The 25755-nt window shown below is 42.0% G+C and overlaps 1 protein-coding gene across 3 annotated transcripts in view; it reads right to left on the bottom strand.

Annotated features, from left to right (window-relative positions):
• Window positions 1-25755, bottom strand: part of LOC129834345 (phosphorylase b kinase regulatory subunit beta-like) — a 63709-nt gene that overhangs the window by 28401 nt on the left and 9553 nt on the right. For all 3 annotated transcript variants that reach the window (XM_055899245.1, XM_055899244.1, XM_055899246.1), the window contains 11 exons: window positions 22628-22727; window positions 21147-21254; window positions 20967-21047; window positions 18888-19003; window positions 15402-15465; window positions 11176-11271; window positions 8858-9055; window positions 4257-4314; window positions 4032-4109; window positions 2722-2880; window positions 2276-2370 (listed from right to left, as the gene is read on the bottom strand). In XM_055899245.1, coding sequence (XP_055755220.1) covers window positions 2276-2370; window positions 2722-2880; window positions 4032-4109; window positions 4257-4314; window positions 8858-9055; window positions 11176-11271; window positions 15402-15465; window positions 18888-19003; window positions 20967-21047; window positions 21147-21254; window positions 22628-22727 — 1153 coding nt within the window. The remainder of the gene's footprint in view (window positions 1-2275; window positions 2371-2721; window positions 2881-4031; window positions 4110-4256; window positions 4315-8857; window positions 9056-11175; window positions 11272-15401; window positions 15466-18887; window positions 19004-20966; window positions 21048-21146; window positions 21255-22627; window positions 22728-25755) is intronic.

Genomic DNA, 25755 nt, shown 5'->3' with positions numbered 1-25755 from the left:
ATTTGGAGAGCGTTTCCTGAAACTCCTTGGGGTGCGTTTGATCTGACTCAACCTCAGAGCCTAGCAAAACGCATCGCTTCTCACGTGGAACAAACCACAGACAAGGAGCATTCACTTCACATTCTCCTAGTGGTTTCTAAATACTAAACTACCCTGATCCACACACACAGATCTGGGTCTAGTGCTTACTGGGCCTGACACTCTGGGAAGTGCATAAAATATATGCGCTACCAAAAATAGTGTACTATTTGTATCAGTTAATAACAATTTAACATACAGTATAAAGGCTCTGGGAATTTTAGGACGTTTCAATTCACAGCTGCTCAGCATACAGTGGCACTACATTCTTCATAATATGTATAACACTAACATTACATAAATAACACGTAAACTATGTGAATCCCATTCTCTCGTGAATTATCTAGAAGGTCTCAGGGCATCACCTAGCTGTATTATCACGTTTAAATGCATAGCATCAAGCTTGCAGAACAGTCAAATCTAAATGTAACCCCCACAATCGCCATTCTAATGCAGTGTTAATGTGTATTATTCTATTCACCGTTACACCACAGCGGCATCTAGCTGCACTGCCCTTTTCCATTCAGACGTTAATTCAGAATATTTTAGCAGGTCTAGTCTAATGTATCATGGAATGGTCTTATGTAGTGTGCCTTTAAGTGCATTGGAGACATGACGATGCGAAGAGTATCTCAGCCAAAATGGGAGCACAAAAAAAATCAACCGTAGATTCCATGTGAAAGCTCAGCGCGCCCACGCACGCAGGCGCTGCAAGCCCCCCCCCCCCACACAGACCAAAGGGTTATAGTGATGTAAAGGCAACGAGACAGCCGCTCCACGCGCTTGTGAGCATTATGCAATCCCCTCCCAGCGTGCTCTCCCAACGACGCAAACCGTAGCCCCGTTCCAGGGTGAAACGCTTGAGAAGGTACCGGAGCTCCAACCTCTGCTCCGGGTTGAGCTGCTTAGCTGAGCATTTGCGTCATGAATAAAACTGAGGTGAGAGAGCTTTCCTCCTGCATGAATCTACAGTCTAAACTCAAGATCAATTATGTAAACTCCTGATCTCTCTCATTCCCCATTGATTTTTTTTACCTCTCGTTTGAGCCTTGTGGCCCCCGCATATCAACACAGGTTTGGAATAATACATCAAAGTTTGTCCTAGCAAGTAAGAATATATGACATCTGAATCAATGATATATATAATTATGCAGACTCATGTATACATGCAGAGGGTATATAGTAGTCTGCAGTAGTGCCCTTAGAGCAGGTTAACTATTTAAGCAAGGCCCGTGTAGGTGTGGTAACACCTGGATACAGCCCTCAGCCGTGGTATATTGTCCATATAAAACAAACCCCTGAGGTGCTTTATTGCTATTATAAACTGCTCGCCAACATCATTAGAACAGTAAACAAGTTATTTTGAGTCGTACCCTTGGTATATTGTCTACACATGGCTGGAATGCTGTTTCAGCCAATCAGCATCCAGGACCCAAACTACACAGTTTATAAGGTGAATTATAGCAGAGAGGAAGAGGCGAAGCGAGATGCTTTACTCTGCCCAAAATCTGTCCACGTTAAGCAGATCATTAAGTGAGGAGTTTTTGTATGGGCGGCAATGAGATTAAATTCTACCCTAAATTCTGTCAAGATAAAAATAAGTGAGGCTTATTTGATCTAATAGAAGTTTTGTAATGTTAAGAGTGTACTGATATACACTGAGTGTACAAAACATTACGAACACCTTCCTAATATTGAGTTGTTGACACAAACCGGTGTGCATGGCATCTACCATACCCCGTTCAAAGGCACTTAAAACTTTTGTCTTGCCCATTCACCGTCTGAATGGCACACATTCACAATTCATGTCTCAATTGTCTCAAGGTTTAAAAATCATTCTTTACACTGATTGAAGTGACATCCTGGCTACTTTGAGAAAAAACACTTAAAATTCGAGTTGTTCGCTGAAATTCGAGACTGTCTATGCATATTCATGAGGCTAGCACTCACTCTCCATTGGATACAGGCAGTTGACGTCAACACTCCTCATAGAATATTCAAAAAGTATTAAAATAACGACATGCATCAACCAATACAAAAAAAGGAATAGGTAGGAGCTTGACAGCCTGCCGTTCTGCTCTGTGGACAGCGAATGCCATTGTTAGGGCGGAGACACAAGCATCTCGTCGTTATATCTAGTATCTCTGATTATAGTGATGGCCAAACATGGCTGGTCACATGGGAATGGGAGTCGAACCTGATTGGAGTATCTCATGCTGACGTTCCTCTGATCCTGGCGGGGTACGTAGCGTTTGATTGGGTCGATGTCTTGGGGGCTGATCAGCTCATCCACTGGAAAAGAGACATGGCAGAGTGGAAGGGTGAACACGGAGAGCACACTAAAAGGTTCCAACTGATACACTGGACATACACCCCATAAAATGACTTTTCCTTACAAAAAGTCCTTACTTGGTAATGAGAACCCTGTAACCTGAGAGCAACTTCTAACATACAGCAAATACATATGTTGAACTGAATATCTGAACTCCGTGACCTCTGCAGTCTGACATGACAACAGTATAGTGAACACCCCGGCGAGCATGCTCTCTAGAAGAATACCTCTCCAGCGAGAGGTCAGAGAACAGAAGGTATTTGACAGTGAGGTGAGGTCAGTGAAGAAAAGACAGACAGAGAGAGACTGACCCAGCAGCCTGGCGATGTTGAAGAGGGCCTGGCCCCACAGGAACAGCGTGCCATCTTGGCCTGTGTTGGCAGGGAAACGCTTCTGGCTCCCGTGCTTCTTCTGCTCCGCCTCCACAAAGTCGGCAGGTACGCGGTAGTACTTCGGGATGACAGCATGGCCTGACCCACGACACACAGGACGGGAGATAGATACACTTTACTGTGCTGGGTGATTACAAACATGTCGAATAGAGGGCACTAATGGAATTTCCAGGAGGTTGATACATCGAAAGTAGTGCAGTTTATGTGTCTGCTGCTCAGGAGAAAGGAGTGCAGTTTATATGTCTGCTGCTCAGGAGAAAGGAGTGCAGTTTATGTGTCTGCTGCTCAGGAGAAAGGAGTGCAGTTTATGTGTCTGCTGCTCAGGAGAAAGGAGTGCAGTTTATGTGTCTGCTGCTCAGGAGAAAGGAGTGCAGTTTATGTGTCTGCTGCTCAGGAGAAAGGAGTGCAGTTTATGTGTCTGCTGCTCAGGAGAAAGGAGTGGTAGTTATCTATTCAAAGGTATCTTAACAGACACACGTGAAGAAATGTCACATTTCCAAGATGGAACGCACCGGGAGTACAATACTTTCTCTGCATAACAAATGCAAAGACACCTCAAAGCCAAAGGAGGTGACAACCACTGAGATGTATTCCTAAAGCAGCATGCATGCTTCAGAGGTTATTGGCTCCCTAGACTCTTTTAATGTGGTTTCTTTGCTGGGGGAAAAAAATACAGCTTGGTGTGAAGGCTGATATAAAAGCCTGGTCCTTAAAATATGTGAACAGCTTTCGTGCACTCAGCATGTGGGAGAATAATATGGAGGGATATTGTAATGTGTATAATATGAAAATAACAGTAATCTTTGCAACCAAAATGTGTATGTTTCTCAAAAAACTCCCACGGATGTCAGCTTGAATGTGTATGTGAGGGGGACTAATAAGTGTTTCCCCTATATTAATTTAGCAGCTGTGGCCCACCACTGCTGAATTGTTGCCACCGCCGCAACAAACCTGATGTAATTTTCTACAATAAAAATATTCCTGCTGAGATACGCTTTTAAATGGATAGTCGTTGGCTCTAACAGCTAGCATGTAATTATGCTGCTAACGCTAGTAGCAGTTCACCCCCCCAGTAACAATGCACCCCCCCACCCTTGACACCAATGCTGAAAAACATCCTAGGGGAAACACTGCTAGAGTAATTGAGTGTGTATGTGCATGTGCGTGGCAGTATACGTGCACAGTAGTTCCATAAGAACACAGATCACCAAGGGAGGAGGAAAACTCACCCTCAAAAGATTGAAAAATTATAGGCGTCAACAGGTCTTGGTATTCTTTGACTTGGGCTTTGTTCCCCCTGAAGACCCCTGGAAATCAAATACAGGTGAGTAGAGGAGACCGTAAAATGGCTAAAAAGTGGCAGATATTCAAGTTCTATGTAACCCAATACTCACAACACTTTGAAGACAATATTAACATCACAACTATTGTGATGTTTACTGTGTACGACTCACCATCAATCATCATGAAGATGAAAAAGATGGGAAACTCGCATTCAATTCCATCAAAAAGCTGAAATAGAAAAGAACATTCGATTTTCATAAACGTGTCTTTGAAGAAATGAAAAAAAAAAGACATAACACAGAGAAGGTCACTCGTTTCCTAAACCCGAAAGAGAAATAAACATGGCATGCAAGTGCATTAATCTCAAAATATATTGCTTTGTGTCAGTGGTTGCATATTGAACACAATAGAAATGCTCAGCTTTTAGAATAAATGCAGCTCATAGCAAGTGATGGGCCTGTCCCAAAACACACACTTAAAACACTTAACAGGTGAAGACTGGCGAGTTCGTTTTCCAATTCTAACAGTTTAACAGACGCAAAAACAATTACTTCTGAGATGCTATCAGAGTCCCCGCCAACCAGAAACTCCATTACATAGCTTTAGACTTCTTCCCTCGCCACCCATACCCATAAATCATCTGAGGTTGAAATTAAAAACAAGCCAAATGTAGAGATGTTTGTATAGCGAAACAGCAATTTATTCATTTCAATAATTCCAAGGAGAAACTTCAACAGTAACTGTGAGGACGTAATAAGTCTTAAGTACATGTTTTGTTGTTATTGATCGTTTGTCAGACAGTGTCCTTGGTTCTGTTCTGTTTTCATGTAGCATTCACAAACCAAAGGCAACATAAATCATTTTAACTTAGTGGATCAATTACCCGAGGACACACTAAAAGAACACTGAATGAAACAGACCAAAGGATATATCTGCATTACGTCAACAATCCTTCTTCAAAATTGACTCAGACAGTCACCTAAGGAATCTTTTTGGGACCAAAGCAGCAGCACACTTTCGTGGTATGCTTGGCTTCCTCGCCTTCAGAGAGGAGGAGCATAACGACTCCTGAAATGTAATTAAGACTTTGTTATCGCCGTCTCCCATCTCCGCAGACAATCTCCATGGCAATAGGAGATAAGAGAGTGACTACAACGTGATGAAATAAAGGCTGTTAATTGGAGTGGTCACACATTTCCCAGGCTGCAGTTTGGCTGATATAGCAGAGATAACAGGGACCGCTTCAGCCATCAGTCCATCAAATCAAAAGAAATCTAACATATGATTCCCCCCAGCCATCTCTATTCTCCATCTCTATTCATGTATTTTGTTATCAGCTTTACCAAAGCTATGTTGCATACCGTACTGCGAGTTGTTTGTCATCGCTCAAGGGTTAGGCTGACACAGCTGGGTCATGCTAGTGTGTGTGAGTGAGTGCGTGCTTGCGTGTCTGTGCCAGTAGAGATGAGGTACAAAATGATGGAGATATTTAATAAAATGTTACAGGGATGGAGAGAGCAGTCACTGAGGCCTACATCTGCAGTAAACACCAGCTATCCCAGGAGCCTCAGCTATTCCAGATTATAAAACTCTATATTGTACGACAGGATGCACTCCTTCACCTGTAGCGGGTAACGTTACAGACTTTTGAAAATCTAACAAGATAAGCGTTTTCAAATTGAATAAACGTGCAATCAATGCCCTCCCACCTGAAACAGCATATTTCAGCAATAAAATATGATGTTCAACGTCCTTCGTGATCCCATACATGTGACTTCTAGCTATTTGAGTGGGCAGCGAGAAGAGGTTATGCATGTGCAGAGAACCATTCCATCTATAATGTTATGTAATGGCCTACTACATTACCTACTGTAATGGATGAGATTTCAAAATGATTCATCACGAGGCATTTTATAGTGTAATATCCAGCTTCCATTTCCCAAAATGGTCTGAGACCTGTTGATTGCACCTAGTCTAAATCCTATAATGAAACTTTAAAGTTTAGTGGCTCAGATTATTCCCATATTTCCTCCCTTTGTGTTTCCCCCTGTTAAATCCAAGCTCATTAATTCTGGGAGGTCAGTGCTGCGGCTAATGCAATGATTTGCTCAGTGTTAAGTAGCTGCCCTGCTCCAAATTCACACTCTGCAGGCACAGCAGCTAATCCTGAAGTTAATATGCCTTCAGTTGGGATTTATCAACGGCAGAGCAGGCACATTTGCGTGGCTTCTGTCGTAGCAAAACAAAATCTGGATTAACCCTTTACACTCGTACCCGTATACGGGTTTACAATGGCAGATTTGGGGCCTGATTGGAACGCAGTGGCTGTACATGACGACAGAGCTCAGTGTCTCCACTTCACAGCGCTGTATGGGTTTTGACTGACAGCCGTTCTGAACGCGACAAGAAGTTGCCTCATCCCTCACGCTAAATTTGGCAACTTGGCAAAAAAAATGTCTGAGTGAGGGAAAGGCTGTAAATTATGAGGACTCAATGTATTTTTACGGATGAGACGTTGAGGATAAGGTAATACCGCTTTGATGTCATACAAGCAAGCCAAAACACCTCAGAGTTTGTCCACATTTCCATCTTGTAAGAATAATTTGGACACTGTGCTAACAAACCTCCAAACGAGCTTCAATGCCATACAACACGCCTTCCATGGCCACCAACTGCTTTTACATGCTAGTAAAACTAAGTGCATGCTCTTCAACCAATTGCTGCCCGCACCCTCCCGCCCGCCTAGCATCACTACTCTGGACAGTTCTGACTTTGAATATGTGGACAACTACAAATACCTAGGTGTCTGGTTTGACTGTAAACTCTCCTTCCAGACTCACATTAAGCATCTCAAATCCAAAATTACATCTAGAATCGGCTTCCTATTCCGCAACAAAGCATCCTTCACTCATGCTGCCAAACATACTCTCGTAAAACTGACCATCCTACCGATCCTTGACTTTGGCGATGTCATTTACAAAATAGCTTCTAACACTCTACTCAGCAAACTGGATGAAGGCGATCACAGTGCCATCCGTTTTATTACCAAAGCCCCATTTACTACCCACCACTGCGACCTGTATGCCCTCGTTGGCTGGCCCTCGCTACATATTCGTCGCCAAACCCACTGGCTCCAGGTCATCTTAAAGTCTTTGCTAGGTAAAGCCCCGCCTTATCTCAGCTCACTGGTCACCATAGCAACACCCACCCGAAGCACACGCTCCAGCAGGTATATTTCACTGGTCATCCCCAAAGCCAACACTTCCTATGGCACCCTTTCCTTTCAGTTCTCTGCTGCCAATGACTGGAACGAATTGCAAAAATCTCTGAAGCTGGAGACTTATATCTCCCTCACTAACTTTAAGCATCAGCTCTCAGAGCAGCTTAGCAATCACTGTACCTGTACACAGCCAATCTGTAAATAGCACACCCAACTACCTCAACCCCATATTGTTATTTATCCTCTTGCTCTTTAGCACCCCAGTATCTCTGCTTGCACATCATCATAATCTGCACATCTATCACTCCAGTGTTAATGCTAAATTGTAATTATTTCACCTCGATGGCCTATTTATTGCCTTACCTCCCTACTCTTCTACATTTGCACACACTGTACATAGATTTCGCTATTGTGTTATTGACTGTACGTTTGTTTATCCCATGTGTAACTCTGTGTTGTTGTTTTTGTCGCACTGCTTTGCTTTATCTTGGCCAGGTCGCAGTTGTAAATGAGAACTTATTCTCAACTGGCCTACCTGGTTAAATAAAGGAGAAATAAATTAAAAATAATATTTTAAGATAATGTACAACGCAGAGGACTAGAGGTCAATAGGGAATTAACAATCAATGGAATGGTTTTTCAGTTCAACATCTGGTTAGAATCTGTGTAGGGGTTTCAGTCCTGGACTCATAGCTACATGTGGTAATATCTCATTGGTCTGAATCGTCTATACATTGAGCCTGAAACAGGATACTTGTTATTTGGCCATTGGCCCAATTTTACTGCAAAGAATTCTAATTGGTCAACCACAGGCTAGGGTTGGGGGTTATAAATTACATCCCGTCACTTTGTTCTGTGGAGAATCATTGAGGACAGGAAACAATGAACATCGACCATCTACTTCCCAGCATAACATCTATGATTTCATTTTATTTTAAATAAACCTATTTTTTTCTCCCCTTGATTTGCTCTGGGGTCTGTGTTACTGAAGAATAACATCAACTGCTAGCTATCTCATAAAACTCATGTAATATGTAGAGTCAACATTTATAATCACTATGTTTGATGTGCAGTTACAAGATGACATGGTGTTATATCCTGAACAGAATGAGCCTGTTTGTTGTAGAAACTTTGCCACGGACGACACATCAGAATGCAATTGTGTCTCCAGTCTATTCGCACCAAAATTACTATCTTCTTCTCTGAATTCACTAGTATTTGTATTGAAATCCTAAGATCATATTTTATCATTTAGATAGTCCTTTTCTGAATAGACATTTTTTCAAATTATGCCAACCATGTCAGGTGAACTGTTGTGTCCTCACTTTAAGTCTAATAATTTACCCATAATTTCCAAACTGTTCCTTTTGAATTGCTACCATTGTTATGCATATGCTTTCCGTATTTCTTATGTAAGAAACACTTCAATTTAGCCTTATTTATAATAGGCCAAGTCCCGAAGAGCGTAAGGGGTTTAAAGTCAAGTCAGAATAGCGCATGTTAGTCATCACAATCAGTCTGCAGGGTTGGCTTTTAAACCAAACCACAGACCTTCATCTCAGCCGGTTTGTAGTGTCTCCTATTCTCGTCTTCATTTGCGGTCCTGTAGCCGTCACGCAGGAAGCGCTTGAAGCCGTACTTCCCCTTTAGCTTGCGCACCACCTTGTCCAGGGTCTGACTGTAGAGGGCGTCGTCATCCACAGCGAACGCAGGGTAACTGATGCAGGGCAGGAGGGCAGCGTCCGTATTCTGTATTAGGGTTCAAAGAAGGTTTAAAATGCATAGCATTTAAAACACAGATACCCGTTTCTGATCATTTCCTAAGTCAATCCTTCACCCCCATGTGCAAGCTGTCTTCAGGTAGTTAGTAAAGGGTTAAGAGACTAAGGGACCTTCTCTCTCTCTCTGCTAATGCCCACTTTCTAACATTAAAGAGGCTGACATTTAATAACACATTAGTCAGAGACTCATATACACTGCTCAAAAAAATAAAGGGAACACTAAAATAACACATCCTAGATCTGAATGAATGAAATATTCTTATTAAATATTTTTTTCTTTACATACTTGAATGTGCTGACAACAAAATCACACAAAAAATGATCAATGGAAATCAAATTTATCAACCCATGGAGGTCTGGATTTGGAGTCGCACTCAAAATTAAAGTGGAAAACCACACTACAGGCTGATCCAACTTTGATGTAATGTCCTTAAAACAAGTCAAAATGAGGCTCAGTAGTGTGTGGCCTCCACGTGCCTGTATGACCTCCCTACAACGCCTGGGCATGCTCCTGATGAGGTGGCAGATGGTCTCCTGAGGAATCTCCTCCCAGACCTGGACTAAAGCATCCGCCAACTCCTGGACAGTCTGTGGTGCAACGTGGCGTTGGTGGATGGAGCGAGACATGATGTCCCAGATGTGCTCAATTGGATTCAGGTCTGGGGAACGGGCAGGCCAGTCCATAGCATCAATGCCTTCCTCTTGCAGGAACTGCTAACACACTCCAGCCACATGAGGTCTAGCATTGTCTTGCATTAGGAGGAACCCAGGGCCAACCGCACCAGCATATGGTCTCACAAGGGGTCTGAGGATCTCATCTCGGTACCTAATGGCAGTCAGGCTACCTCTGGCGAGCACATGGAGAGCTGTGCGGCCCCCCAAAGAAATGCCACCCCACACCATGACTGACCCACCGCCAAACCGGTCATCCTGAAGGATGTTGCAGGCAGCAGAACGTTCTCCACGGCGTCTCCAGACTCTGTCACGTCTGTCACATGTGCGTGTGAACCTGCTTTCATCTGTGAAGAGCACAGGGCGCCAGTGGCGAATTTGCCAATCTTGGTGTTCTCTGGCAAATGCCAAACGTCCTGCACGGTGTTGGGCTGTAAGCACAACCCCCACCTGTGGACATCGGGCCCTCATACCACCCTCATGGAGTCTGTTTCTGACCGTTTGAGCAGACACATGCACATTTGTGGCCTGCTGGAGGTCATTTTGCAGGGCTCTGGCAGTGCTCCTCCTTGCACAAAGGCGGAGGTAACGGTCCTGCTGCTGGGTTGTTGCCCTCTTACGGCCTCCTCCACGTCTCCTGATGTACTGGCCTGTCTCCTGGTAGCGCCTCCATGCTCTGGACACTACACTGACAGACACAGCAAACCTTCTTGCCACAGCTCGCATTGATGTGCCATCCTGGATGAGCTGCACTACCTGAGCCACTTGTGTGGGTTGTAGACTCCGTCTCATGCTACCACTAGAGCGAAAGCACCGCCAGCATTCAAAAGTGACCAAAACATCAGCCAGGAAGCATAGGAACTGAAAAGCGGTCTGTGGTCACCACCTGCAGAACAACTCCTTTATTGGGGGTGTCTTGCCAATTGCCTATAATTTCCACCTGTTGTCTATTCCATTTGCACAACAGCATGTGAAATTTATTGTCAGTGTTGCTTCCTAAGTGGACAGTTTGATTTCACAGAAGTGTGATTGACTTGGAGTTACATAGTGTTGTTTAAGTGTTCCCTTTATTTTTTTGAGCAGTGTATAATTAAGATGCTCAACGTTTTATTTGCATAAGCCTTGTACTGTACTCACTTCACCTCCTTCCTCCGCAGCCCTCTCTCACTCCATCCCCACCTCTCCCTCCCATTAGCCCATGTTGTAGATGTAGCGCCAATGCATTTTTTCCATCTCCCCTAATTAAACCAATTAATTTACAGGAGCACTTTTCTGTCTAGTTGCTCTTACTGCCGGAGAAAAATGATTAGCCCCCTCTTTACTGGTGAACTGGGAGACTGGACTGGTCACTGAGCCAATACATCATCGGGTACAGAATGGTATTTAGCAATGAGTGGTTTAATTGTCTTTACTCACGTGGGACCTGGATTCTCTGGGTAGGAGGGAGGACAGTGTCTGTCTGTTCCTGTTGTGGGCATCCAGGTCCACGAAGATGACAGACCAAGAGCAACCCTGCAGACCAACAGAGATGACGAGTCATATTCACTGGTGGTTGTAAGAATGATGCGGGTCAGACAAGGTCTGATATTGATTCGCTGTGGATGAAAATTGTAGCGCTTCCGTTTTGTCACAATGCAAGACTCAACGTAGCCTGCATGCTTACATGTTTGGACATAACGCATATAGGAAACCTGGTTGAACACCGACTTTCACAGCCAATCAGAACTCAAAACATCCAGGACACGTTTATATTTATTCCGTCCGTGCTGTTGAACTGTGTCACTAGTGAGCCATGGGACTGCAGGGCATGGATGGCAGCTACTGGCTGTTCCCAGCATGACCTGATATAGGCCTGTCGCACTGCAGCTGTCACCATCACTTCCACTAGCTCCCTGAAAAGAAGCCTTAATACGCAGGAAACAACATCAAAGTGTCACAACCACGAACACTAGCATTTCTTTACGCCCGCAATAGCAACATCTGCTAAATATGTCGATGTGACCAATACAATTTAATATGATTTGATTTTGACACTCGCTCACGCACGAACACACGCACCAATGTGCACGGACACACGTACCAACGTGTACACACACTATATAGCACATTCTCTACATAGCAGAAGACCTGTTTTGTTTACGTTACTGTGAACTCAGCTAGGAGGATGAAGTGCTGCACACACACTCAGAGCCTCCAACGTCTCACCTGCCGCCTCTGCAAAGTAAAACCAGCTACGAAAGCAGCAATATTACAACCTTACTCTTACAAAAGATTCAGTATTGCCCAACCATTTGATATTTTTGAGTACAAAGCTAAAAAGCATTGTGTTTTTCTATGCTTTGAGCACAGTGCGGGGGCACTCCAACCATGAAGGGCCATCCAATCACCTTGATACCACATCATGTTGTTAGACTGCAAACTCATTGCCCACGGTATGATTACATACCCTCCAGCCCCTCTGTTGAAATGAGGGTCTGGGTGCTTTTTCTGGGTTAGTTTACTGTACCATTTCTGGATTAACACGTCTCACAAAATCTCTGTTACAAATGGTCCCGGACACGTTTCTTCACTAACACCTCAACAATGTTCACATTAAGGCAAAAAAAAAAAAGAAAAACGTACTATCTAAGCAGTTTCTGCACAATGCATTATGTATGCTGCTTTCAAACAAGCCAACCAAAGCTTTTAGACATCAGAGTGACTCAACAGGCCTGCTTGAGTGATTTACTGTACATACTGCAGGGTTTGGTGGAATGGGATGTAAATGATTGTGACAGCACAGAACGTGGTCTCCACTGTGACCTACGCTTCTTAGTACCGCACCTTTATTGATTGCACTCCACATTTTGCTGTGAAGCAGGCAGTCACTTAATAAGCTGACAACCCACACATAAAAGCTGGGTAAAGTTAGTGATTGGCTCCCTCTCGACCATTGTGCTCTGGCTAGTCATTGATTGGCTGTTGCCTCTAAGGAACACAGCTGGGGAGTCACTGATCATGGCTTATTCTCAGTTGAAAATCATCTGGAGGAAGTCAGAGGGGCACTGAGAGCTGGCCTTCATTAATAACCCTATGTGATGACTCATAGCCAGTCCATCCCCACACAGCAGCCCCAGACACACCAGCCACTACTATACTACTGCCTAATGACAGGAACCAAACCCAGTGGGGCACAGAGTTTAATCTAAAACTCTGATCATCAATGAGTCAATTTAACATCATTGGTAGTGGATTAATTAGATGAAGAAGGAGGCAGCTAAGGAGAAGAGCCCTTCATTAAATCACTGATAACTGTAGCAAAAGAGACTATAGCAATCATAAGGTGCCTTCAGAAGGTATTCACAACCCTTGACCTTTCCTACATTTTGTTTTGTTACAAAGTGGGATTAAAATGGATTTAATTGTAATTTTTGTCAACAATCTACACAAAATACACAAAAAACTATTATGAAAAATAAAACATGAATATATCTTGATATCTTATTCAACCCCGAGTCAATAAATGTTAGAATCTCCTTTGGCTGCGATTACAGCGGGAGTCTTTCTGGGTAAATCTCTAAGAGCTTTCCACAACATTTGCCCTTTATCTTTTTCAAAGATTCTTCAAGCTCTTTCAAATTGGTTATTGATCATTGCTAGACAACCATTTTTCAGGTCTTGCTATAGATTTTCAAGCAGATTTAAGTCAAAACTAACTCGGCCACTCAGGAACATTCACTGTCTTCTTGGTAAGGAACTCCAGTGTAGATTTGGCCTTGTGTTTTAGGTTACTGTCCTGCTGAAAGGTGAATTCTTATGCCAGTGTCTTGTAGAAAGCAGACTGAACCAGGTTTTCCTATAGGATTTTCATTTTATCCAGAAAAATTCCCCAGTCCTTAATGATTAAAGGCATACCCATAACATGATAGTAATGTGTTGTAATTCCCCCAAACATAACACTTTGTTTTCAGGACAAAAGGTTAATTGCTTTGCCACATTTGTTGCGGATTACTTTAGTGCCTTGTTGCAAACAGGATGCATGTTTTGGAATATTTTTATTCTGTACAGGCTTCCTTCTTTTCACTCTGTCAATTAGGTTAGTATTGTGGACTAACTACATTATTGTTGATCCATCCTCAGTTTTCTCCTATCACAGCCATTAAACCTCTGTGAAATCCCCGAGCGGTTTCCTTCCTCTTTGGCAACTGAGTTAGGAAGGACGCCTGCATCTTTGTAGTGACTGGGTGTATTGATACAGCATCCAAAGTGTAATTAATAGCGTCATCATACTCAAAGGGATATTTAATGTCTTCTTTTTATATATATTTTTTTAACTCATCTACGAATAGGTGCCCTTTGTGAGGCCTTGGAAAGCCTCCCTGGTCTTTATGGTTGAATCAGTATTTGAAATTCACTGCTCGAGGGTCCTAATTGTATGTGTGGGGTACAGAGACGAGGTACAGTAGTCGTTCAAAAATCATGTTAAACTCAATTATTGCATTTTGCAACTTACATTTTTACTCTTGAACTTATTTGGGCATGCCATAACAAAAGGGGTTGAACAGTTACTGACTCCAGACATTTCAGCTTTTTGTTATGAAATAATTTTGTACAAAATGTAAAAACATCATTCCACTTTGACATTATGGGGTAACGTGTGTAGGCCAGTGACAAAAAAACGATCAATTTAATCCATTTTAAATTCAGGCTCTAACACAGCAAAAATTAGGAAAAGGTCAAGGGGGTTGTGAACACTTTCTGAAGGAACTGTATATCACTATGGGTAAGATATTCTCCTTTCATGGTAGGTTCACATGGGACACTATGTTGTTGTTGTGCTGTATTTGCTTGAAATGCGTCATGCTGTGTGCATGAACGAACAAAATGGAAAAGAAAGAAATCTGTTTTGAGAAAAACAAGAATGCTAAGTGGAAGTTGTTCAGTTTTCCAATCCATTAGCACATATAATGGATGTTCACATTCCTGTCTTTACTTCCTCTAGACAGCAAAACAAATTAATCCTACAAATGGCTGATCCAGAAAGGAGCAAGGAAATCAAGGAAATGGGAACAGCAGTAATTCAAAGCTGTCAAAGCTATCAAAGCTGTTAGTGCATAGACATCTAGCTAGTCAGCCCTGAGTACAACACAAGCCCACTCAATAAAACCCCTGAGTGTATGGTTCACTTTCCACACACAGAAAATGATGATATCAGGTCATTTGCATCACATCACCAGCTTCAAGCTGCGTCACATCCAAAAGCACAATTGGCCCAGCGTCAGCCCGGGTTTGGCCGGGGTAGGCAGTGATTGTAAATAAGAATTTGTTCTTAACTGACTTGCCTAGTTAAATAAAGGTTAAATAATACAATTTAAATATATATTAAAGAATTTCTGATTAATTCAATCTCTGAGAACTGTTGTGCTATTATCATCTATAAGATCTTGAAGATGGATGGTGATGTAATGGGACTCCCAATTTGAAGCATAAAATCAGTTACACACTATCTATAATGCAATCTTAATGCATCAGACGCTGTTACACCAGAGGTGAATACACAGTTCGGTCATTAAAATCCTAAACTCTTATCTTCAGAGTAAGTGATGACAATGGCTAGGTCTCTTGACAGAATGTGGATGAAAGTTGGAGAATAAATCAAATACCTGATTCCCAAACAGGTTAAATCCATTGATAGCCTCGAGAGCAGCTTTGGCCAGCCCCACAGAACTGCAAAAGAAAGAACATGTTTCAGAAACCCAATATAAACCTGAAAGCACTGTCTAAGGTATTTATAATTGAAATACCATAGGCTACACATTTTCTGTTCGGTTCTATAGCGCCAAGTTACATGCAAGGCTAACATGCACTGGTTACTTTATATTCAGTTGAAGTCGGAAGTTTACATACACCTTAGCAAAATACATTTAAACTCCATTTTTCACAATTCCTGACATTTAAGCCTAGTAAAAAGGCCCCGTCTTAGGTCAGTTAGGATCACCACTTTATTTTAAGAAAGTGAAATGTCAGAATAATAGAGAGAATGATTTATTTAAGCTTTTATTCCTTTCATCACATTCCCAGTGGGTCAGAAGTTTACATACACTCAATTAGTATTTGGTAGCATTGCCTTCAAATGGTTTAATTTGGGTCAAACATTTCGGATAGCCTTCCACAAGCTTCCCACAATATGTTGGGTGAATTTTGGCCCATTCCTCCTGACAGAGCTGGTGTAACTGAGTCAGATTTGTAGGCCTCCTTGCTCGCACACGCTTTTTCAGTTCTCCCACACATTTTCTACAGGATTGAGGTCGGGGCTTTGTCATGGCCAATCCAATACCTTGACTTTGTTGTCCTTAAGCCATTTTGCTACAACTTTGGAAGTATGCTTGGGGTCATTGTCCATTTGGAAGACCCATTTGCAACCAAACATTAACTTCCTGACTGATATCTTGAGATGTTGCTTCAATATATCCACATACTTTTCCTCCTCATGATGCCATCTATGCTGTGAAGTGCACCAGTCCCTCCTGCAGCAAAGCACCCCCACCACATGATGCTGCCACCCCCGTGCTTCACGGTTGGGATGGTGTTCTTCAGCTTGCAAGACTCACCCTTTATCCTCCAAACGTAACGATGGTCATTATGGCCAAACAGTCTATTTTTGTTTCATCAGATCAGATGACAATTCTCCAAAAAGTACAATCTTTGCCCCCATGTGCAGTTGCAAACCGTAGTCTGGCTTTTTATGGCGGTTTTGGAGTAGTGGCTTCTTCCTTGCTGAGCGGCCTTTCAGGTTATGTCGATATAGATACTTTTGTACCGGTTTCCTCCAGCATCTTCACAAGGACCTTTGCTGTTGTTCTGGGATTGATTTGCACTTTTCGCACCAAAGTACGTTATCTCTAAGAGACAGAACGCGTCTCCTTCCTGAGCGGTATGATGGCTGCATGGTCCCATGGTGTTTATACTTGCGTTCTATTGTTTGTACAGATGAATGTGGTACCTTCAGGCGTTTGGAAATTGCTCCCAAGGATGAACCAGACTTGTGGAGGTCTGCAATTCTTTTTCTGGGGTCTTGGCTGATTTCTTTTGATTTTCCCATGATGTCAAGCAAAGAGGCACTGAGTTTGAAGGTAGGCCTTGAAATACATCCACATGTACACCTCCAATTGACTGAAATGATGTAAATTAGCCTATCAGAAGCTTCTAAAGCCATGACATTTTTTTCAGGAATTTTCCAAGCTGTTTAAAGGCACAGTCAACTTAGTGTATGTAAACTTCTGCCCACTGGAATTGTAATACAGTGAATTATAAGTGAAATAATCTGTCTGTAAACAATTGTTGGAATTTTTTTTGTGTCATGCACAAAGTACATGTCCTAACCAACTTGCAAAAACTACAGTTTGTTAACAAGAAATTTGTGGAGTGGTTGAAAAATGAGTTTTAATGACAACCTAAGTGTGTGAAAACTTCCGACTTCAACTGGAGATACTTTATAAAAGGGGGGTTTGGTTAAACTTTTTATGAACCCCCTATGTACAAGGCACATGACACCCAAAACAAACACTCCTTGACTTGTAATGAGCCTTACATTTATACTGTAAAGTATACATTTGAATGGTTTAATAATGTAATGAAAACAGATGACTCATAGATATAACTGTTGAGGAGAGGGGGCTGAAATCATTGTGCACTTTACTATGCAGAGAAAATAGCAGTGGATTTCCTTTCCCTCTTAATAGCGCTCTATAAAATAAGAAGACGACGTGGCAAGGAGAGTTGCAAGATATGCCGACAAATAAAAAGGTGTTCAATCCCACAAACGAGCCCAAACCGATACAAAAATGCAGAAAAATAACAGAACATAGTTGAAACCAGCTTCCCGAAACACAACTTCAGCTCCCTCGCTGACAAAATCAGCAGCAATGATCACAATCAAGCAACATGAGGCCTTTTTGAAAGTCGATTGATTTTCTGTCTGAACTTGCCTGGACATAATGCGTAAGAGCTGTCAACAGTTCTGAGTGAGTGTGACGCCTTGGTCGAAGGTTTAAAACATTGAATGTGCACACAGCGCTGTAGTTTCAGGGAGCAGGGTGGGCATTGGTTTGATAATAGTAACAAGTTGCAGACAACAAGTACGACACAGTATCTTGTCAGACAATCTTTACAAAAGAGAGAAACATACATACACTAACGTACTATTCTACGATGTAATTAATCCTGACTGATGTTGACAGCTTCTGTCAACACGTCCCAATGAGTGCAGTCTGGAATAAACCTACTATAGAGTGGACTTAAATTAGAAACCTAACACAGTTGAACAAAGAAAAATATTAGAATTAAGTTGCTCTATATTTTAACTTGGCGAGAGATTGCCAAGGGGTAACCAAGCTCGATAGGACTACAGCTTAGCCATTTTTGCACAAACTCGATACCATCTAGGATTGATGACATTAACATTGTTTTATAATGACTGCCATTTTCCTTTCAGCCAAGCTTGAATGTCATGATTCAATTCTCTAGATGAAGGCATTCATCACAGCTTTCCCTGACACTCAGCCACACACAGGCCTACGTACCCATCGGCAGTCTGGTACACTGAGTTAATGGAACAGTCCACCCCCCCTCCATTGTAACCGCGCCTGAAACTTGGTGAATGACTCCGCACGAAGATAATGAACTCAGAAAGTATTTGCGTGTAAAAAGTTGTTATTCTGCCCCCGCAATTGCTCTCTGTTTACATTACTGCATATTAATGTGTATTATGGAAACTGAACTACAAATCAGTCATTCTGAATTTGACTAACGGACATGGTGTCGAATTACTGTCTATGTAGAATGCAAAGTCAGATTTTTTCTCTAGGAAATGGTGGTGAGTTGCAAACAATTTTCCTACATTCTTTAGGAGAAACCAATGTTTTCCAGAGATAAGGGACAGAGGAAACAGAATCATTATCGAGGTCTTGAGAGAGGGAGAGGCAGTTCTACTGCTCGAATGATAGGTCCTCGACATTACCTTTACTACCCTAAAATATATCCTCTTTGTTTTTGTGGAGAGATGAACACATTCCATGTGTGGAGACTGTCTAGCAATGTGTTAATATCTTTATAAATCAACGTATTCACTAGAGGAGGAAAAGACAGACCTGGAGTGCAGCTCAGTGCTTCCATTGTTGTACTTGCTCCCTCTCTCCCACATTCCAAAGTCAGGCACTCTGTATGCCCTCTCTACACAGAACACCAGGTTCTGGATGAAAGATACCTGCAGAGGTAGAAAACATGATAATGTCACATGAACGAGATCTCTCAATCTCAACATAGATAGCTTTCTCCCTGGAATTATACTGTACAGTGTCATCATATAGTCAAAAGAAGAGCTCATGCAACTTTGGGAAGAATGTACTCACATTTAAATGGAATAAATTATTCTCCAATTACTCTCATTTCATGCACATTTTCAATAAGTTATTTATTCAATAAAACACATTAACATTTTGCCCTTGATGGAATTAACATTCATGTTAAAAGACAAACATCACCCAGTCACATGGGTAGTCAAAACCATGTCCTTAATTTCATCTGGAACAAGGAGGAATGGCTCTTCTCTATGTGCAGAATGAGACAACAAGAGAGAAGGAAACTTCACACAAATATTTTAAAATGATGACTTTGAGGCCATGAAGGAAAAATGTGAAAGTACTGGGGGAGATGTGACTGACAACAGGGAAACAGAGAGGGCCTAAAGCATACAAAAATGGGACAGGCAAGGAGGGAAGACAGGGAACTAAACAGAGCCACTGAGATAAGGACATTGCGGGTTATTTTATTTTTGGGCTTTAATAGAATGATTAATGTAAGGATCTTTATGGCCTTTTTATAAAAATAAAAAAAGTACAACACAAACCATACATAAGACAACATACAGACTCACACAAACATCAATGACATCACACCTGCTCAGACCCACCTGGTCTCACCCCTCTCTCCTCAAACTGCACCATTTTGTTCCTCTCTGTCGCCCACGCTCTTTCAATATTTAGATAAAGAAGCATATGATTTTTCCAGTTGTCTTAACGATTGAGGATCTTTCTGGTATCTTGATAGTACCGTAGCGCATACACAAAAGACACATATAAGCACACACTCAAAGCATCTACCTGTATTAATACTGCAATGCAGATTCAATTGAATTGAACTTCCAGTCGGGAAAATATACTGAACCACTGCTAAGAGCAAAAATTGGACTAATGAGAATACCAAAAGATGCATTTAAATGCGGTGCAGAAATAACACACATTAAGAGTCCTATTTCCTGTTTATTTGTTCTGATGTAGATTAATAAAAGGATGTATGCTCGTTGATTTCATGTTCATGCCCTTTACTTGTATTACGCAGCTCAATAAGCACTATTTAAAATGTGCAAATTAGGTCTGCTTTGCAAATAGGACTGGCCCCATTGAAGCTACACAGGCAATTTGTTTACCGTTGGGATAGAAAAATATATATATATTTAATGTGAGGCTTTCCTTTTCTGTAAACAAAGTGAATGCTCACTGTAATTGCTTCAGGGCATAATGTTCTAGAACAGCTCTATTTTTGAAGATAAGTCTGGATAAACAAAAGCTTTTTCTGAAGGCAATAATTTCATCCCTGTGACTAAAAGTAAATCTCCCAGTGAGCAGACAACTGAATTAAGAGAAGGAATTAATGAATTTCAAATCTCCCAAAGGGCTATGAAAACAGCCACCTTAAAGTACCACTATAACGAATGAGTTACTATTACTTTAGCTGTCCGTTTTACTAGGCCTCCAACTCAATAACTTGCTCACTAATGAAAAAGGGTGCTGAATAAGTTAGTGTAAGTCAAGAGGCAGGTGTATTGAATTTTAAAACTGTTACATAGTCATCACGGAAAAATTCCTGCGTTTCTAAAGATGCACGGACCGTTAACAACTGCTTATTCAGCTGCTGCCTCTACTATCACTATTAACTGTCTTAGGGCACTTTGGCACACCGGAGCTTTCTTGGCTTGCGTCGTTTATAGTCTTGTCCGTATGTTCGTTTCTGCTCCCTGTTGACACTGGGTTTCCCCTTAGGTTGATCATACTTTATTGGCCGCCATCTAAATCACTACGAAGAAGCCATGCTGCGTGAGAGTCGTGCTCCGCAAGACAGACGTGTTCATTCCGAGAGAGAGGTCACGTGACTAGGCCAGTGGGCTGTACCTCATCCGTGTTGTAGATGATCTGGAGGCCGGAGCAGATCATCTCCACCAAATAGAGCAGGAACAGGGACAAGGCATCAATCTGACGGAGGGAGACGGTATTTACAATGGTGAAGAACGTAAGACCGGAATCCGATCAGACTTCATTCGTTACCTTGACAATGTTTGTGAGAGGGTTTACCTGTAGGTGATGGTAGTCATCGTATGACAGGATCTCATCTCCTGTGTCTACATTGAATATTGAGTGCAGGCACTTGGAGGGGCTGGGGTCCTGTTTGAATTCCTCCACCTGAAATAGAATGAAGGTGAAGAAAGAGAGTGAAAGGAAGAGAAAAAGAGAGAAAAAAGGCAAATAAAAGAGGATTCAGTACATAACATATATATTACTGGGCATCTTTCCATTATTTATTCTATCCTCACAAAAAGGTACATGAGGTGAAAACCGGGACTAGGATGGCTCATGGATATTCCACTGCGCCATCACTAGGACACATACTAGAATTATCCTTGAATGGCTCTGAAGACATGAGCAAACCACTGGTATGCATGAATGTATCTGTAAATATTGCAAACAGACATACCATTTATTTGTATCGTGGTGCATTAAGCCATTCTTGAGTCATGCCAAAGACGTACACATATGACTTCTCCTCAAAAACCATCCCGGGTCAGAATTGCATGATTCACATAGAGTAATACACTCCGTTTGAGTTTGCTTCACACGGTGCATTATTTTGTGCCAACATTTGGCACTGACCGAACCAATAACTGTTGCGTTCCAAAATAGCCTAACATTTGTATTGAAAGTGCATTTCCACAATAGTGCAGTTTATGAATCTTGTCAAGTGTCACTGTGTGTCAGTGAGTGTGTGTGATCTTAGCGTTAAATGGTTCCGGAGTTAAATCTGTCAGAAAACATTTGAGAAGCTTGTGTTGTGTGGCTAATTCGTTAAGACTGTGTTTAGTTTCATTGGTACATTGTGGTAAACTTTGATGCCCTCTCTTTAATGCCTTTAATGGCTCTGTAGTTTTTTTTATTTGATCAAATGTGCTTCCTAGTCCCTCTGTACTGTGGGTCCATTAAAAATGGCATGTTCACTGTGAATGCCAGAGACAGATGTTAATGAGCGCTGCACTGTGTAATTAACTGAATAAATGGTGCATTATAATTAAGACACAGAAAAGCTTTCCCATAAATTAGGTCGTCAAGGTCATGAGTAAATGAAACAAAACAATTTCAAAAGGCAACAGAGATGTGCAATTACAGACCAGAACAAGACCAGTGTTCTATTGTACTAAAGCTGTAATTATGCTTTCATAGAGGTCTTTAAACAATATAAACGCTGCTATTTTGACTGAACGGTCTGCTCAAATACTTTACACAAAAGTGTTCTGTGAGGCAAAAACCGTTTGGAAACCTCTATATTATTCCATCCACATAGAGATAAAACCAGTCCAATCGTGAGATAGTAAACCACTGAAGCGTGAGAACAGAGAAGATCAGTAAAAGGACAGAGATCTTTATCTCCCCCCCCCCCGATTAGTGACAGTTTCTGTGTTTGCTAAAAATCTATATTCATTACTGGATAATGGCATTTGTTTAGATCATTAAGAATGAACTACAGTGTTTCCTGTGGTCTGACGTTTCGTTTGTGGACTCACCTTGTCAGACTGGCGCATGTAACAGTAGAGGATACCCCTCATGCACTTGATGGCTGAGTGCTCCAGCTCATGGGTGCGTCCCATGTCATCATCGATGCGTCTGCACGTCATGGTTGATCGTCGCCATGTGCCACAATGAGATGGAGAAACACGTCCCAATGAGCAGAAGAGCATGTTAAATCATCCTAAATTATCCTACTTCACCGCACAAAATTACTACGGTCTGGTTATCCTGTCTGTGCATACATTAATGGTACATATTAAATGGAGACAACTTATGTATTTGTACACAGTCATAGACAGGTTTTAAATCATTTTAGGACATGAATGACAGTTGTTATTCCTTTGTCCTCCAAAAGCATAAGACAAGCAAGGACATGCTACATTCCACTTGATCTCTCATTAAAATCATACTTGAAAATCACCCAAATGCTTCCAGTATACTATTGACATAAACAATGGCATCTACAGTGCATTCGGAAAGTATTCAGACCCGTTCCCCTTCTCCACATTTTGTTACGTTACAACATTCATCTATGGATTAAATAAATTTTTTCCCTCAATCTACACACAATAACAAAGTGAAAACAGGTTTAGACATTTTTGCAAATTTGGTAAATAAAAAACAGAAATACCTTATTTACATAAGTACTCAAATCAAATCATATTTGTCACATATGGCAAATACAACAGGTGTAGACCTTACAGTGAAGTTTACTTACAAGCCCTTAACCAACAATGCACTTAAGAAAAAATGTGTTGAATAAAGTATTTATTAAAATAAACTGAAGTAAAAAATAAAATAAAAAATAATTAAGAAGTAACAATAAAATATCAGTAGCGAGGCTATATACAGGGGGTACCGGTACAGAGTCAATGTGCTGGGGCACGGGTTAGTCAAGGTAATTGAGTTAATATGTATATGTAGGTAGAGGTAAAGTGACTCTGCATGGATAATAAACAGAGTAGCAGAAGCGTAAAAATGGGGGTGGGGGGAACAATGCAAATAGTCCGGGTAGCCATTTCATTAGCTGTTCAGGAGTCTTATGGCTTGGGGATAGAAGCTGTTAAGAAGCCTTTTGACCTAGACTTAGCGCTCCGGTATCGCTTGCCGTGCGGTGGGCAGAGAGAACAGTCTTTAACTGTGGTGGCTGGAGTCATTGGCAATTTGTTGGGCCTTCTTCTGACACCACCTGGTAAAGAGGTCCTGGATAGCAGGACGCTTGGCCCCAGTAATGTACTTGGCCATACACATTACCCTCTGTAGTGCCTTGTGGTCAGAGGCCAATCAGTTGCCATACCAGGCGGTGATGCAACCAGTCAGGATGCTCTCGATAGTCAGACCCTTTGCTATGAGACTCCAAATTGAGCTCAGGTGCATCCTGTTTCCATTGATCATCCTTGAGATGTTTCTACAACTTGATTTGAGTCCACCAGTGGTAAATTCAATTGATTGGACATGAAAGGCACACACCTGTCTCCCACAGTTGACAGTGCATGTCAGAGCAAAAACCAAGCCGTGAGTTCGAAGGAATTGTCCGTAGAGCTCCAAGACAGGTTTGTGTTGAGGCACAGATCTGGGGAAGGGTACCAAAACATTTCTTCAGCATTGAAAGTCCCCAAGAACACAGAGGCCTCCACCATTCTTAAATAAAATAAGTTTGGAACCACCAAGACTCTTCCTAGAGCTGGCCACTCGGTCAAACTGAGCAATCGGGGGAGAAGGGCCTTGGTCAGGAAGGTGACCAAGAACCCGATGGTCACTGACATAGCTCCAGAGTTCCTCTGTGGAGATGGGAGAACCTTTAAGAAGGACAACCATCTATGCAGCACTCCACCAATCAGGCCTTTATGGTAGAGTGACCAGACGGAAGCCACTCCTCAGTAAAAGGCACATGACAGCCCGCTTGGAGTTTGCCAAAAGGCACCTAAAGACTCTCAGACCATGAGAAACAATATTCTCTGGTCTGATGAAAAAAAGATTGAACTCTTTGGCCTGAATACCAAGCGTCAAGTCTGTAGGAAACCTGCCACCATCCCTACGGTGAAGCATGGTGGTGGCAGCACCCTAAACACACAGCCAAAGCAACGCAGGAATGGCTTCGGGACAAGTCTCTGAATGTCCTTGAGTGGCCCAGCCAGAGCCCGGACTTGAACTCGATTGAACATCTCTGGAGAGACCTGAAAATAGCTGTACAGCGACGCTCCCCATCCAACCTGACAGAGCATGAGAGGATCTGCAGAGAGGAAAGGGAGAAACGCCCCAAATACAGGTGTGCCAAGCTTGTAGCGTCATACCCAAGAAGACCCAAGGCTGGAATCGCTGCCAAAGGAGCTTCAACAAAATACTGAGTAAAGGGTCTGAATATTTATGTAAATATATTTCAGTCTTTTTCATTAATTTGCAAAAAATTATAAAAACCTGTTTTTGCTTTGTCATTATGTGGTATTTTGTGTACTGTAGACTGATGAGGGGGGGGGGAACTATTTAATACATTTTTGAATAAGGCTGTAACGTGGAAAAAGTGAAGGGGTCTGAATACTTTCCGAATGCACTGCAAGTAGATCTCGTGTAGGTTTTCATTAATGACATTCACTTACTTTGAAACATACATTTCCACCAGTGCAGTAGACTTACTAGACATGGGCATCTGCCCATCCATCCACCCATTTACTTCAATCTAGAGCACCCACTCCAATCCTCTCTCTAGTCACATGGAGGGTAAAATAATGGTTTGGGCCTGTGCTGTCATATTGGAGTCGTCTTAATTAAATTCCTGTGACAATGCTAATGGGAAGAAACCATGACAGAGGAGTAGGCCCCTCTGGTCTACTTGAACATTCATTTTTACTCTCGTGTCCCCTTGGAGAAAAAATGCACACCAGTGGAGAACATCCCTGACTATTTTGAGTATCTCAGAACTCCCCTTGAACTTGTGCCCTCAATGTATGAAGTGAAGGACACATTACTACAAAGAAAAAAGTGATCTGTTTTATAATAAGATACAGAATCAACAGATTATCTGAAGGTGATAGCATTTTGCCTAGAGACTAGAGAAAGATTTGAAGGAAATATGGTGCTGTTGAAGCCCCCCCCCCCCCCCCCCCCCCCTCCCCTCCCCTCCCTC

Source organism: Salvelinus fontinalis, chromosome 35, assembly GCF_029448725.1.
Source record: "Salvelinus fontinalis isolate EN_2023a chromosome 35, ASM2944872v1, whole genome shotgun sequence".
Taxonomy (NCBI): domain Eukaryota; kingdom Metazoa; phylum Chordata; class Actinopteri; order Salmoniformes; family Salmonidae; genus Salvelinus; species Salvelinus fontinalis.
Note: the sequence above shows the minus strand (reverse complement) of the source record. Positions and strands in the feature narration are given on the sequence as shown.